General features: G+C 45.1%; 1 protein-coding gene across 2 annotated transcripts in view; it reads right to left on the bottom strand.

The window, feature by feature from the left end:
* Positions 1-13,921, bottom strand: part of Pdzrn3 (PDZ domain containing RING finger 3) — a 226,213-nt gene that overhangs the window by 16,245 nt on the left and 196,047 nt on the right. For both annotated transcript variants that reach the window (NM_001271251.1, XM_017592642.3), the window contains 2 exons: positions 3,687-3,934; positions 666-753 (listed from right to left, as the gene is read on the bottom strand). In NM_001271251.1, coding sequence (NP_001258180.1) covers positions 666-753; positions 3,687-3,934 — 336 coding nt within the window. The remainder of the gene's footprint in view (positions 1-665; positions 754-3,686; positions 3,935-13,921) is intronic.

Consider the following 13,921-nt stretch of genomic DNA (forward strand, 5'->3'; position numbering starts at 1 on the left):
TAATCATGTGAGCAATAGCAAGGTAAGGTACAGTACGTTCGATGTGTGCTTGTAGGGATGTGAGTGTGTGTGTGTGTACTTGCCTGTGCATGTATGTATAGGACCATATATATCATATGCATCTTCTGTTATTTTCACTTTATATTTTGAGAAAAGGTCTCTTTCCTGAACCCAGAGCTCTCTGATTCAGCTAAGCTGCCTGGCGAGTGAGCCTTCACAATCTACACGCCCCACTCTTGCAAGTTCTGGGATTATAAACACAAGTCACCATACCTGGCCTTTATGTGGGTGCTGGGGATTCCAACTCCAGGACTCATACAGCAAGCACTTTACTACTGAGCCACCTTCCCAGTGCCTAGGGCCTCCCTTTGACAGTTTGCTTTGAGGACCTGACTGTTAGACTATGTCTTGAATTAAGGTAAGGAGGAAAAAGCTGAGTCCTGCCTTTCAAGGGGTGGTGGTTGTGTGGATTACTAAAGGAGGTATAGATTTTGATAATTTCATCATCATCCATTTACATTTGTGAGCCCAATGGAGACTCCCGAAGGAGGAGGAGGAAGAGGAGGAGGAGGAAGAAGAGGAGGAAGAGGAGGAAGAGGAGGAAGAAGAGGAAGAAGAGGAGGACAACAACAACAATAACAACAACAACAAGTTGTGGTTCCTACCTCCAGCTCCAGCTCTTCCCTGTCCATGTCCTGGTGGATGTCCCCCATGTAGTCATTCGGATCATAGTATTCATGGGATGAGGGGTGCCTGCAGAGAGGACGAAGGTTATCAAAGCCCTGATTCTTGCATAATCATCTGTTTTCTATTCCCAGGCACTGTCCGTACAGATCCCTTCCAGAGCTCTTTCCCTTTGGATATGGATGGCTCTTAACACCTTCACTCCGGTGCTGCTATCTGCTAATGGGAAACCATATAGAAGCTCATACAGACAGGAAGGTTATTTCTGGGGAGAGTCTGTTGGCTCCATCAGATCCTCAAAGGTACTAGGAACTCACTCCCCCAAACCCCCAATCAAAGAACCCACTATTCTGGTCAAGCCTAACTTCCTCTGGAAAGGGTGAATGTTGTTGTTGTGAGCCTTGTTTCCAGCGTTCATTCCCTAGCTCACTATCACGGATTTATCATGAATTCATGCAGCTCGTCTCTAGACAGAAGACGGGTCCATGTTCATTGCTGTTGTGTCTCAGTGTTTACTTTTAATCTTGATGGCGAAAGCTCATATGTGAGCCGAGCTCAGGCATGTGCTGGTCTCTGAGACCAGTTTTAAGTGCCATGATAGAAATTATTAAGCCATTTCCTGACAGAGCCTTCAATTTTTTCTTTATTTTTTTGCATTCATCCCCCAGTGAGAAATGTATTTGTCTCCACAGCTTAGCCTGCTCATGTGTGTGATGCGTGTCCTTGCAGACATCGCTGCTCACAGGTACTTGGGTGTGCATACGTCCTCATCCTGGGTGAAAAGCGAGAAATACACGTTTTTAGCCCAGCGCACGTAAAACAATTCGAGCTTGATGTCTCCTGGAAATGATGTTAATGGAACCTCCAGGAACAAGGGCAATGGGGACTAAAACACATTTGGCCAGTGGCTCTGGAGGAGCTTAGAATTGCACACCAGATGCTGATGAAAAGCTCCTGCCTCCAACAGCACTTGGCCAGGGACCTAAAGCACCACAATTTTACAGGTCAGGCAGCAATCAAGAGGGCTCTGGCAGTCCCTCACAGCCACTTAGTTTTGAAACAACAGATCAGACGTGGGTGGAAGGGCAGTCCTTCTGTTTCCACACCAATCAGGCAAATATATATGCCTGCACTTAAGGGGCTTTTAGACCTGAGGGTCCTGCTGTAAGTTCTGGGTTTTCAGTCATCAACCTAATACCCCTGCCCAACCTCCGCACACAGTCTTGCTGTTGTGTGACCTCTGGACTTTGTGACATTTCTCAAGTTCCCTCCAGGGGATAAGCCATGTCATGTTAGCTAGACTTAAGAGGAGATTAGGGGTTTGGTCTAAGAGGCTGTCACTCTGACAGCTTACCATCTGAGAATCACACATGGCCCTAAAGGGCTCATCAATAACACAAGCAGTTCTGGACTGCAGTGTCAAGTAACTGGTTTGAAGGCTATGCTCAGGGAAAGGACCAGATGCTTCCCAGGGTCAGCTGGGACACGGCAGAGTGACATGGCTAAGAGGTGAGATCACGTAGCTCTCTGCTTTCCCGCCATTGTCCTATGCTGAACAAAACCTCGGTATACAGCGGCCAGTCTCTATAGGTAAATAATGGGACACCCACTCTATTACTCTATAGGTAAATAAGGGTCCTCACTCCGCAATGCTTGCTCTCTACAGACAAATAAAGGAGTGGTGAGCAGGACCCCAGTCTACAGCACCCTGTCTCTATAGGCAAATAAGGGGGTGACAGTTCTTTGCAAGCTGGTGTACTGTGTGAATGGTGAGTGTTACATGAAGGTCCTGTCTTCTCCCTTTTCATGCTGTCAGCTGCACCAGACTTCATTCCTGTCAACTGGGGAATTAGCCCCGGTTGCAGATGACAGCTAACCACTAAACCCACGAGATGAAAGTCAAGCCTTTGTCCGGGATTTGACAGAACCACAGGAGATGTGTGGGTACTCCAGCTACTGGGTGACTAATAGAAATCCAACAGGTACGGCTCAGACGCTTCTCTGCAAGAGCAGACAATTCCTTTGAAATAATGCATCCCGGCAATTACCTGAACCCAGATGGAGCTGAGATAGGGAAAGACAGGGGTACCTTGGACACCGTGCCTTCAGATTGCATTGTTACATGGACAAAGGCTAGATTTAGCTAGGGATCTTTAAGCCAGTGGTGTTGGTAGGATTCTCACTTTTGACTTGTTCCTGAATTAACAGCCACCGCCACCACTTAACTGAAGGCTTACCCAATGACTAGCCACATGTTATTTCATTTAATTCAGCAATTCCATGAGACAGGGATGACTTGCATCCTTGTTTTACCACAGCATAGAAAAACTAAGACAAGGTGTAGTAAAGGAAAATGACCCAGCCTCCGCAGTAGAAATTAGTTTTGGCATTATGTCCATCTGACGTAAAGTCTCTGAACGGATTCATGTCTTCCACAGAAGGCAGAGTTATGTAGAAAGACATAATTCGCGTTTGATCGCAGCTGCCATGCCATTGGTACACAGCAGTAATTATTTATATGGGGTAGGCCTGGGTTTAGTGCATGGATGCGGGGTTGAAATGAGACCCAAGAAAGCAGAGTGCATGACCTCCAGGGCACTTTCTAACATTCAACAGCTCACTCTGTTGTCTATTTAAAACAACAATCATCATTCCCTCCAGTGGTAACTAGAAAAAAAAAACCTTCAAATTACCCTTTGCAGTGATTAAATTTTACTCCGATACAACTTTTACAACAGTTGTAAGTAATTTTGTTCTTAGAATATAATTTGAATAACTCCGCTCCAGGGTTATAATAAAGCCATTAATATGTCGGAGCAGTTTTGAGCAGGATTCGATTTATTGCCTCTATAAACAATAAAGTTAAACACAGGCAACTTGGAGGAAAATTATAAGATGCATTTCTTTCTTTTTCTCCATGGAAAGGAAGAAGGCAACTTTCCCGGACAGAGTCTTTTTGCTGTGTGTGGCAAGGTAGTAAGTCATGGCCCTGGGATACTCACTCTTCAGGCAGCAGGTAGGGACCCAGCACGGGCGGGCTGGGAGAAGATATCTTTGTCAGGGCCATGATGTGCTCAAAGGTGATGTCGGTTTGGGTGCCTGTGTCTACCAGCTGCGACTCTGAGGCAGGCGTGAACATCTTGGTTCGCGGTGTTCTCCTCAACACCTGCACCACGATGGGCTCCTTGGCTGTCTTGAAAGCTTCCACAGCCTGGTCATGAGTTGCCCGGGATAAGTCTTTGCCGTTGACCTGTGGACACATAATTAGAATGAGAAGATTAACATGAAGCAGAAACTGGAGAGATCTGTGCGTGTTTTGAGGGTATAAACAGCCAAATGGGAGGAGAATGTTGGGAGAGTCAGAGAACTTTCAGTTCTCTGCAGAGAGGAGCTGGTGGGGAAAGAGGCTAGAGAAGAGGTCTACAGGTCTGGCATTAAATAGCAAAGCACAGGGTAAGGATGCCTCGGCCTCCAACCACAATGTCTTTAATGCAATTTCATCACTGGCTAATCTTCCTCATGGAAGAAAAGAGCAGCCTCGGGCTCCAAGCCTTCATCAGGGAATGATAGCGAACTAGAAATTAATTACATTGTTTTGTTTTCATGGTGTGTAGTCTTCCCAGTTTGTGTCGTCTTCCTTTTCCTTAAAAGGTCCACTGCAAATACCAAGCAAATAGCATATACAGGCCATAGATAGATACACTCTAAGTGGAGAGAGAGTTCCAATGGCTAAGGGCTGGGTAAAAAATAGCTAGTTTTCATTTTGTATAGCATGTTGCTACTCCTATAGCCTGGTGTCTGTCTTAACCAAATGCCTACTGTCGACTCACCATTCTAGAGACCTGAAAGGATAACGCTATGTTTATCTCTCTCCCTCCTCTTTCTGCTCTAGCCCCCAGCATGCCACATGTGAAACCATGGGCATTGCCTGGCTGAGTTAAGACTCAGGGTCCAAGGCTTTCCCAATGGTACTGACAATACTAATTCCATGCAGAGAACACTAGATAAAACCCCAAGAGACCCTGTCTGAAGGGAATACACCAGAAAGTGACATAACAAGACAGCTGATATCCTCTCTCCTGGCTACCGTATACCCCTCTGGGATATTACCCCAGCACACACTAATTTTGAATGGGCTCTTCACATTATATAAGTCTGTGCAGTATAGCTACATATAAACATCAGACCATTTGCCAGAGGGAGTGAACATGGGGTTTTCTTTGGCTTAACACAGTAGTGTTATAGTTTATAAAAGAACAAAGTTATAGAGGGAAAAGAAATTCACAGCTAAGTGGAGCAGACAGGAGGGGGGACTTAGACGGCAGTAACCTCCCAGTTGTATTTAGAAGAAATACTTCACAGGAAGGTCTTTACACACATGTTTATGCACATGCATGTGTGCATGCATGCAAGTACACACACACACACACACACACACACACACACACACACACACTTGGATCTTAGGACTGGTGCAGTAGACAGACTGGCCAGCCCTTATTCACACTGATCTCCCTTCCTATCAGATCAGAGATTTTGCCATCACAGGGAGATCTGTGCTGTGTTTCTGACTGACTGGCCTTAGACCACCACTGTGCTTTGGTATCTACTGTTTAATGATGGACAGGCCTGAGGATGAGAGGAGGAATCTGCTGGGAAGATTGAGGTCGGTCTACTTTTTAAGGAAGCTGTAAAATAGGGATAGCCCTTCTTGGATTCTGGGCAAACCATTCTGCACGTGGTGGCATCTAGGGAGCATGTGGAGAACTAAGCAGTGAGGTCAACCTAATCTATGCACCATGGTGGAGAGGAAAAAATGGGACAATTAGCCTTCTGGTGATATATTCCCTAGATTTTAAGTTATTGGATTTGGATTTTAAATTTCCATAGTCAAAAACAACGTAGCAGTTGTAAATACGCACAGACGTATTGTACAAGTAGACACATGCAATTTTCCAATGCTTCCTTGGAATAGTCTTCTAACGATATAAAAAGGATTTGTAGAAACAGGGGCTGGCATTTTCATCAGCTCAATTCTACCGAATGATGGGTGGTGTGGAACCTTTACTTACACAAATCCCACAAACCTGTGGGAGAACCACCACGTGAACATTTACATGGCACCCATAAAGGGATACATGAGGCACCTGTGCAGACCGGGCTAAGCTTAGACTGTCCCATGTCTTCATGGATTCAATGATGAAAAGCATGTGGGGTGAGGGTGGGGGTCTCCAGAACTGTGTCTCAGAAATGCTTGTCTTCCCATGACACATGAGAATGGCATGACACATGCTTATGGCTGGCTTTCACTGAAAGGGCCTTTTGACACATGCGTGTAAGGATTTAGCAGCCAGGCACCATGTGGTTTCTCACCAAACACAGTTCAAGTTCACTCCTGAAAATGCTCGGTGACTTCCAGCTAGGGATTAGGTAACCAGAGACAGAAGCGTGGGGTCAGGCCAGAGGTTGTATTCCAGCTGAGTTTGGGGTCTATTTCCACATTGGATGCAGGGTTGATTACAATACAATGCTTTTTTGCATTATTATGAAGCTTAAGATAATATACATGACAGTGTAACATGCTGACACTTAAAAAAGTGTGACACCAGTGCCAATGGTCAGTCTATACCACAATGGTCCCCTTCCCAGGAGAAAATAATCCACAAACCGCATCATCGAGCTCCCGCCTGGTGAGGTTGCCTTGAGAGATTTGTTTGCTGAAAGCCTTCCAGCTTCCTGCCCATCCTGTGTTCCTTAGCTAACAATATACACATAAATCTTTTCAAGCCTCAACTTGGGATTCTCGGGGGCGGAAAGTGGGGGCTGTGACAGATAAATTTCCGAGGACTTGACCCCTGCCACACAAGCTTCTTGACAAGGTATTTTCAGGATCATTACATTCCTTTAAAAGACGATGAGACAAGGCAGGAGTTTACTATCCTAGACGATCCATTTTTGCAGCCAAATTTGTTTTGAATTACCTCGCGCACATAACACTTATTACACTGTCATCTTGCAATCACATCCCTAAGAGACTTAGTGAGGTGATGACTCTGGTGCGTGCTGGCAGCCAACCGAGAATGACAACCTTTATTCTCAGGATTAGCATGGCATCTACATTACACAAAACGGTGCTGACGATGGCTGCGATTAGGGAGGGGACACACGCACATCCAGTGACGTTTGGCCCAGTCAAATTAAATATCATTAACTCGCCCAATTGAGCAGATTGCCTTTAAAACACTTTATGCAGCTCTAAAACCAAGTAAATGGAATGTTTTGGAACAAGAAATGCTGATTGCAAAGTTTATCTTTATTATAAATTAAAGGCCTAAGTTATTCACCTAAGGCTCTGGTTGGGTTTCTCACCCCCAACCCCTGGGGAATGAGGTGCAATTATGGGAAAATCCAATCACCGAGTCTCGCTTGAGGCAAATGGCACCACTGAAAATATGACATGACACTAAGAGACCTTAAAGAGGCCCTTTAGTGTAAGGTCTTTTGTGACAAGAGACAGTTATGCTGAGAGCAGGGAAGGATTCCTTCCTGGCTCCAAGGAAGCCGGAATAAAGCTACTGCTCTTCTAAAGAGGTACTTATGACTGTCATTTCTATAGCTGATCAGAAAACAATACGAAATTGGTGGATAGTCCATTTGGGACTGAAGTTCATTGACAACCCATCTATCTTCAGTCATCCGCTCAATCAGCTAGTACTGGCTGGGGTTATTTGTCTCTTGGCTATCTGAATGCTACCGGAAGTATTTTCGTGGGGAGCATAAAACATGAACACCTGGGAGCTACTTCAAGGATGGCCAGAAGAGTGCATGGCAGATGGCATTTTACGAATACAAGTCTGCTTGATTTGGCTCTGGAGACCAGATGTACCAGAGACTTAAGACAATTGCTTCCCCAACACAAAGACTGTCAGAAGAAATACCGCTGCCTATTACTGTCATATACTGTCATCTCAAAAGCCAAGAGTGGGTGAGAGAGAGATGGCTCAGCATGTAAAAGTGCTAGGTGTGCAAGTCTCCCAACACAGGCGTAATCCCCAGCACCCATGTTAAAAAACCCCAAAGCCACATGGAGTGCCATGCATCTGTCGTCCAAGGACTCCTATGGTCAGATGAGAGATAAAGCAGAGAGAATGTCTTGCCTGGAGTATAGAACATAGCTGTGGGAGCAACGTGACCCCGCTTCAGAAGGTGGGAGGTGAGAGCCAGCTCCTGAACACCATTCTCCGACCTTCATCCCTGTGGCACACCAAGCCTAAGTCTGTATTACCACACAGACATGAGGTGAGCAAACAGAGTTCAAAGCCAAACCCAGGCAGCTTCCACAAGCCAATGTAACACCAAAAGAGACATGCTGTACCCTCTTGGACTTAGAAAATATCTATTTATGAGGAACCATTGGGTTTCTTGGGATTCCACCTACCACAATCACCTCTTTTTCTATGACACGTGGAAATGACCCCAGTGTAAAATGCTAATGCAGTTTTAAAACTGAACCACTATAAATTGTGCCCCTGGATAAAATCCGGCTTTTATAGGGATCATTTAATTAAATACAGAGGGCACCGATTCCATTTTTATAAAATATCACACCTCTGTTTTCAAACTAATTAAAACTTTGATTCCACTGAGCCAAGAGGTCATGATAGACTACATGGTGGGAGAGGTAAGGGTTCCAAGTCCTCGCTTAGGCTGGATAAAAAAAAAAAATTCAAGAAACTTCTGTGTGTCTTAATTTATTTCAAATTTACGATCTGCTCCAGGGCTCAAGGAAGAGAAAGCGACTATTCTCAAATGTAGGCGTTATGGCAGTTAAGAAAAAATATGAGTCTTAATGAACAAATGGTGTTTAAAGATCATGCTGCTGTGAATGGTACTACTCTTCAAAGACACACACATATGCATACATATGCACACACACACACACACTCATGCACCTCCACAGCCCCTCCACACATGCATACACACACTTCTAGACTACACTTACATAGATCTGGGTTCCTATGCAGTAACAACTTGAACCTACATGGGCAGCTCGGACTCTAACAGGCACCTCAGGGCTGACTTTGGGAATTTCTAAACGTGCTTTACAAGTTGCCTCACCAGCAAAAACCCTTCCTTCCTTCTTTCCAGTGTCCCCACCAATGAATGTGTGGCCTGGATAGTTTTTCTCTTACTTAATGTCGGTGATCAAACTCAGGACTGTGTGCATGACCTGCCATTGAGATTCTTTGTTGGTCGACATTTTCCTCTTTACAGGAGAGTCTTCCCTGTGCCTAGCTTAGTCACTGAACAATTTAAATCATTTAGCCTTTTCCTAAAAAGGAATATATCTGACTTCTAGCCACCAGATAGTAAGCTGATGCATTTAAAAACAATAGAAGCTAAAGTCACACACACACACACACACACACACACACACACACACACACACACACACACACAGAAAGAGAGAGAAATATGTTGTAAATATGCTTCCTTCTCCAGTGGCAAGCCTATTGTGACATGATGTCACTCCTCTCTTTAGCATTTAACCTTGATGCCATTACCACAAAATCTCATTTAAATATGGCATCTGCATACACACAGCAAACATTGGATGGTGGTCGGGGACCCTTATGGAGGAGTTGGGGGAAGGATTGAAGGTCTTGGAGGAGAGATAGGAAACCCACAGGAGGATGAACAATGAACAATGTCAACTACCTGGACCCCTGGGAGTTCTCAGAGACTGAGTCACCAACTGAAGAGCATACACAGGCTGATAAATATATATGATATATATATATATATATATATATATATATATATATATATATATATATATATATATATCTTGGAGGACTGCCTTGTTCTGCCTCAGTGGGAGAGGATGCACCCAATCCTGCAGAGACTTGGTAAGCCAGGGTGTGAGAGGGATACCCAGAGGGGCTCACCCTCTCAGAGGCTAAAGGGAAGGGGATGGGGGAGGGCCTCTGTGAGGGGCCAACATTTGTGAATAAAAAATTGGCCTTTGCATGTCCATAGAACTCAGCATATTTGATGAGTGCACAGAATGCACATGGTTTCACACTATTGAAAGGTGATACTTAGAGCAGCTGAGCAGTATCTGCTAGGACACCTAGTGCTGGGCACTGGGAACAAGGCCCATCTCCCTCCATTCTCTGTCGATGCTCGAGTGACTCCACTAGTATAAGGCACATGAATGTTCGGCAAGAAGCATCTGTAAAGGTCAGGTTGTATGGAACCATTCCTTACTATGATCAAAACATCGTCAGAGTACCCTCTGCTCTGGGTGAAGAGTGTGCTGTAGAAAGGAACTGGTGCACTGGGAAAGGGTGAGGAGGCTCTGGCTACACTCTCCTCCTCCCTGGGGTTTTGAACTGTCAGTGACAAGGTGGGTCATTCAGGGGCAGACAGCTCTCCATATCCCCAGTGGAGACGAAAGCACCCGCCCTGTGCTCTGCTGAGCTACACTCCCTGGGGTGCAGGCTGAGCAGAGCAGACAACCGTGTGCTCAGCAAGGTGAGCCAGGTGAGCCGGAGGCTGTAATGGCTGAGAGGACTGAAGGATGGGCAAGGGTTTCACTTTTGAGGTGCTAGCCAAAAGGAAAAAAACCCAATCCCTACATATACAAGGGCCTGCCATTTAGTTGCACGTCTGGTCTTTGGGTTTTGAGGAAGTTTTGCTATGCTACCACAGCTGGCCTTCAATTCTCGATCCTCCAGCCAAGGTCTCCCAAGTGCTGATGTTAGTTGCGCTTTGCAGTGTTAAAAGTCAACACTATTGTCTTTCCATGAGGCTGTGAAAGTACCCAAGGGGACACTGAGGGAGGAGAGGCTGGTAGGCTCCTGGAAGCATCATACCCGAAGTTGACAGCAACTGTTTCATTCTGTCACTCTCACCGATCTGGTGTAAACTCTGTTGCCTCAGAAATAGCTCATGTACACTTTTAGTCCATTAGCTTTTTTCCTCAGGAGCTGCCTCAAAGAAAAATGTCTACCCTCAATCGTCTAATCTCTCTCTCCTTGCCCCACCCCCCATACACACATTCAGAGAAAGAATTTTCTATGTTGCCGACAGGAGGACTTTTAAATGATGTTAAAAAGTGTGGAGTCGTGTTTTTACATTTATGTCACCACACTGATTTAAGTGTCAGGGAGGATCCTCGTGGATCCTCAGAAAGATGGATAAGAGTTATCATTGGACTAAAATCTATGGCCTCCCTTTGAGCTGTGGCCTGAGTGCTTAGGATGGAAGGCAGTACCGCTATACGCTTTGTCATCCCAAGCAGAGCATTCAGATCACAGTGCCTTAGTCTACCGGTCTGTGAAGTGGGTTAGTGGCAGGACTAACTAGGGTGCTGATAGAATTAACTAAACTCTGCAGAGAAACTACTAAAGGTTCATACCCTACATCACAACAAGTGCTGTATGAGTGTTGTCTTTAGTGACTTAAAAACTGACATGTGCTGATCAAGTGGTGACCAAGGCTCAGTAGACCAGGAGTTATTAGTAGACAAGGCTAAACATCCCAAGTGCCAAATGGGAATAAAAACCACATTTCAAACAAACCCCTGGGGAAAACCTGGGAAATGCATGTTCCTGGGTCCTGGGTCCCACCTGAGGTCTGACATTCTGCATCTCGTGTCCTCAGTGTCTGTTCTGTGTCACACACAGAACTATGAGCTCTATATATATAACCAGAGCCTGGTATCAGCAACCCTTCTCATTGCTGTATTCAAAACAATGGCGAAAGCAACTTATTATGACTAGTCTGAGGTCCAGTCCCTAGGGGAGGGACCATGTGTCAGGAGCTGTGGAGGCAGGAGGCTCACATCTGGGAGGGTCAGGAAGCAATCACTGGGGAGTTCCATTGCTCAGATGGCTTTTCTCCTCTCCTGCCTTCATCGAGACCCATACCCAAACCCAGGGATAGTGCTATCCTTCTCTGTTCAGGGTGGATCTTCCTCCATCACTTAATTCCCTTTGGAAAAGCCCTTATTCATGTACCCAAATGTGCACTTCCTTAATACTCTAGGTATTTCTTAATTTGAGCAAGTTGACAGTCAAGATGAATATCATAGTCACATCTTCCTAGCCAGGTCCAAAGAGTAGGCAGTAGTAACAATCTTTGCATCTTGGACGATGGAATAAAAACATGGTTAGTTAGCTAAGCAATTCCTGATATGGTGCTCATGAAGGTTGATATTTGATTGGCACCAGACACATTGTAACCTCTGAGCTGCATGGCTAGTAGGCTACCATTTGACCTGAGCTCTAGGAGGTTGAGGTGTTGAGCCAAAGGTATGTGGTTTAGGGAAAGCAACGTGGAGAGGAAAGGTTGACCTTAGATAACAAAACAAAATGCCCTGATGCTTGGGTAGAGAACAAAGACTCTTGTAAAGGACATGGTTTGTTTGCATGTGTCTTGGTGCAGATGCTGGGGTTTGCCTATGGGATCCGGTAGACGCAGTCTACTGACCTTCTCCAGGGGTCATCTTCATGGTGGCACCAAGTAATAAGCAGTAGTTTTGGATACCCACTCCTGTCCCAGTCCCTTTCTGTGCAATGGCGGAGAAGCCGAAAGCAAGGGGATTCTGACACTGCCTGTCAGCACGTTTCTTCCTGAGCTGTCACATCAAATCTCAATGTGCATGTGTCCTACAAACACCCTCCAGGTGTTTTGCGAGCTCTTCTGATGGAACACCAATTAAAACGGTGCAGTTAGGACAAAAGTGATGTCAGTCAGATGTTAATACAGGAAAGAAAAAAAAAAGGCAACATCGAGAATTTGGAAGTTCTTCAATCCCAGAGAGAGGCAGGGCCAGAGAACGAATGCTAAAAAACGTTTATTGGATGGAACAACGTCAGCTTCACAAATTTTCCTTGTCAGGATAATGAAACTTCTAACTCTCTTTACAGAACACAAGGGCAGACCAACGGACACCAGGGAAAGGCACCGCTAATGAAGACCGGCGGCCGTGACTTCCTGGCTCCTGTGGATTTGTTTCTCCACATTTTAGGGTAACCCAGACAACCAATGATTTGATTTTTTTTCTTCCTCCTTTGTTTTCCTTCCAAAGAAACAGAATTATAGGACATATAGTACTTGGTTCAAAACTAATTTTGGCTTTGCATAGCCAAGAGGTTCATCTCATGAGGCAAAACTTCCATCCTCTGAGAAAATGCAGTTGTATTAAACCGAACATTTTGTACTTCACACCCACCCACTGACACTGTACCCCAGATCATTTAGGAGCCTGGTGCTAGCTTAGAGATAGACTTCTGGAAGCCGAGGGAATAGGCTGTCCCCTCTTCTCTTTTTCTAGAGTTGTCATCTTGTCTCTCCAATGACATTTTAAATAAACTACAATAATTCTGAATTAAGGTAGGAAGTTTAAATGTTCCCTGGACCAAACAAAGGTGCCTACTGACAGCCACCCTACCTTTGTTTCTGAGTTAATAATGATGTTTAGCACATCTGAGCATCTTCTATGCACCACCCACTACGCTCAAGCGTTTTACACACCGTGGCTCATTCATTTAGTTAATAGCCCATGATGCCGTGATCCTGAAGGCAAACTAAACCAGAAGTGGGAGCTGCCCCCAGAGAGTTTAGAGTCTGGTGGAGGAAGATAGGCTGTGATGATTCCTGTGGTGAAGGAGTGAGAGGGGGTGGGGACAGGAGAAAGGGCTAGAGCAAGCTCCCATGAGCAAGAGATGCTAAGCAGAGTAGGACAGATGTAAGGAGGAAGGGAATAGTTCAGATGGGGTGCAGTCACATTCAAAGCTCCCACAGACACGACAGGGTTATGAGGGGAACCCTGTGCACAGAAGGATTGGGATGGCGATGTGAAGGCTGTTATGTATTGAGACTAAAAGGACACTGGGGACCCTTAGGAGGTTCATGGGAGACGGGCTTTTCAGGTTTAGTTTTTTACAATGTCTACTGAAAGTATATAATGTCAAATTTAAAAATAAAATGAAACAATAGCTATTGTCACATCAACATGCTTACCACACTTTCCCCTACATTTTAATCAAGTCTATTCAGTATTATACTTACAATGTAAATTTGGCAAGAAAGTAGAGTTTAGAAATTTTATTAGAACTTTTACTGTGGCATTCATTTTTTAAAATTCACCTAACATCCTGCTTACCACCCCTTCCTGGTAACCCCCCCTCCCACAATCCTTCCTCCTCCCTTCTCCATCCCTTTCTTC

Source organism: Rattus norvegicus, chromosome 4 (assembly GCF_036323735.1).
Source record: "Rattus norvegicus strain BN/NHsdMcwi chromosome 4, GRCr8, whole genome shotgun sequence".
Lineage (NCBI taxonomy): Eukaryota > Metazoa > Chordata > Mammalia > Rodentia > Muridae > Rattus > Rattus norvegicus.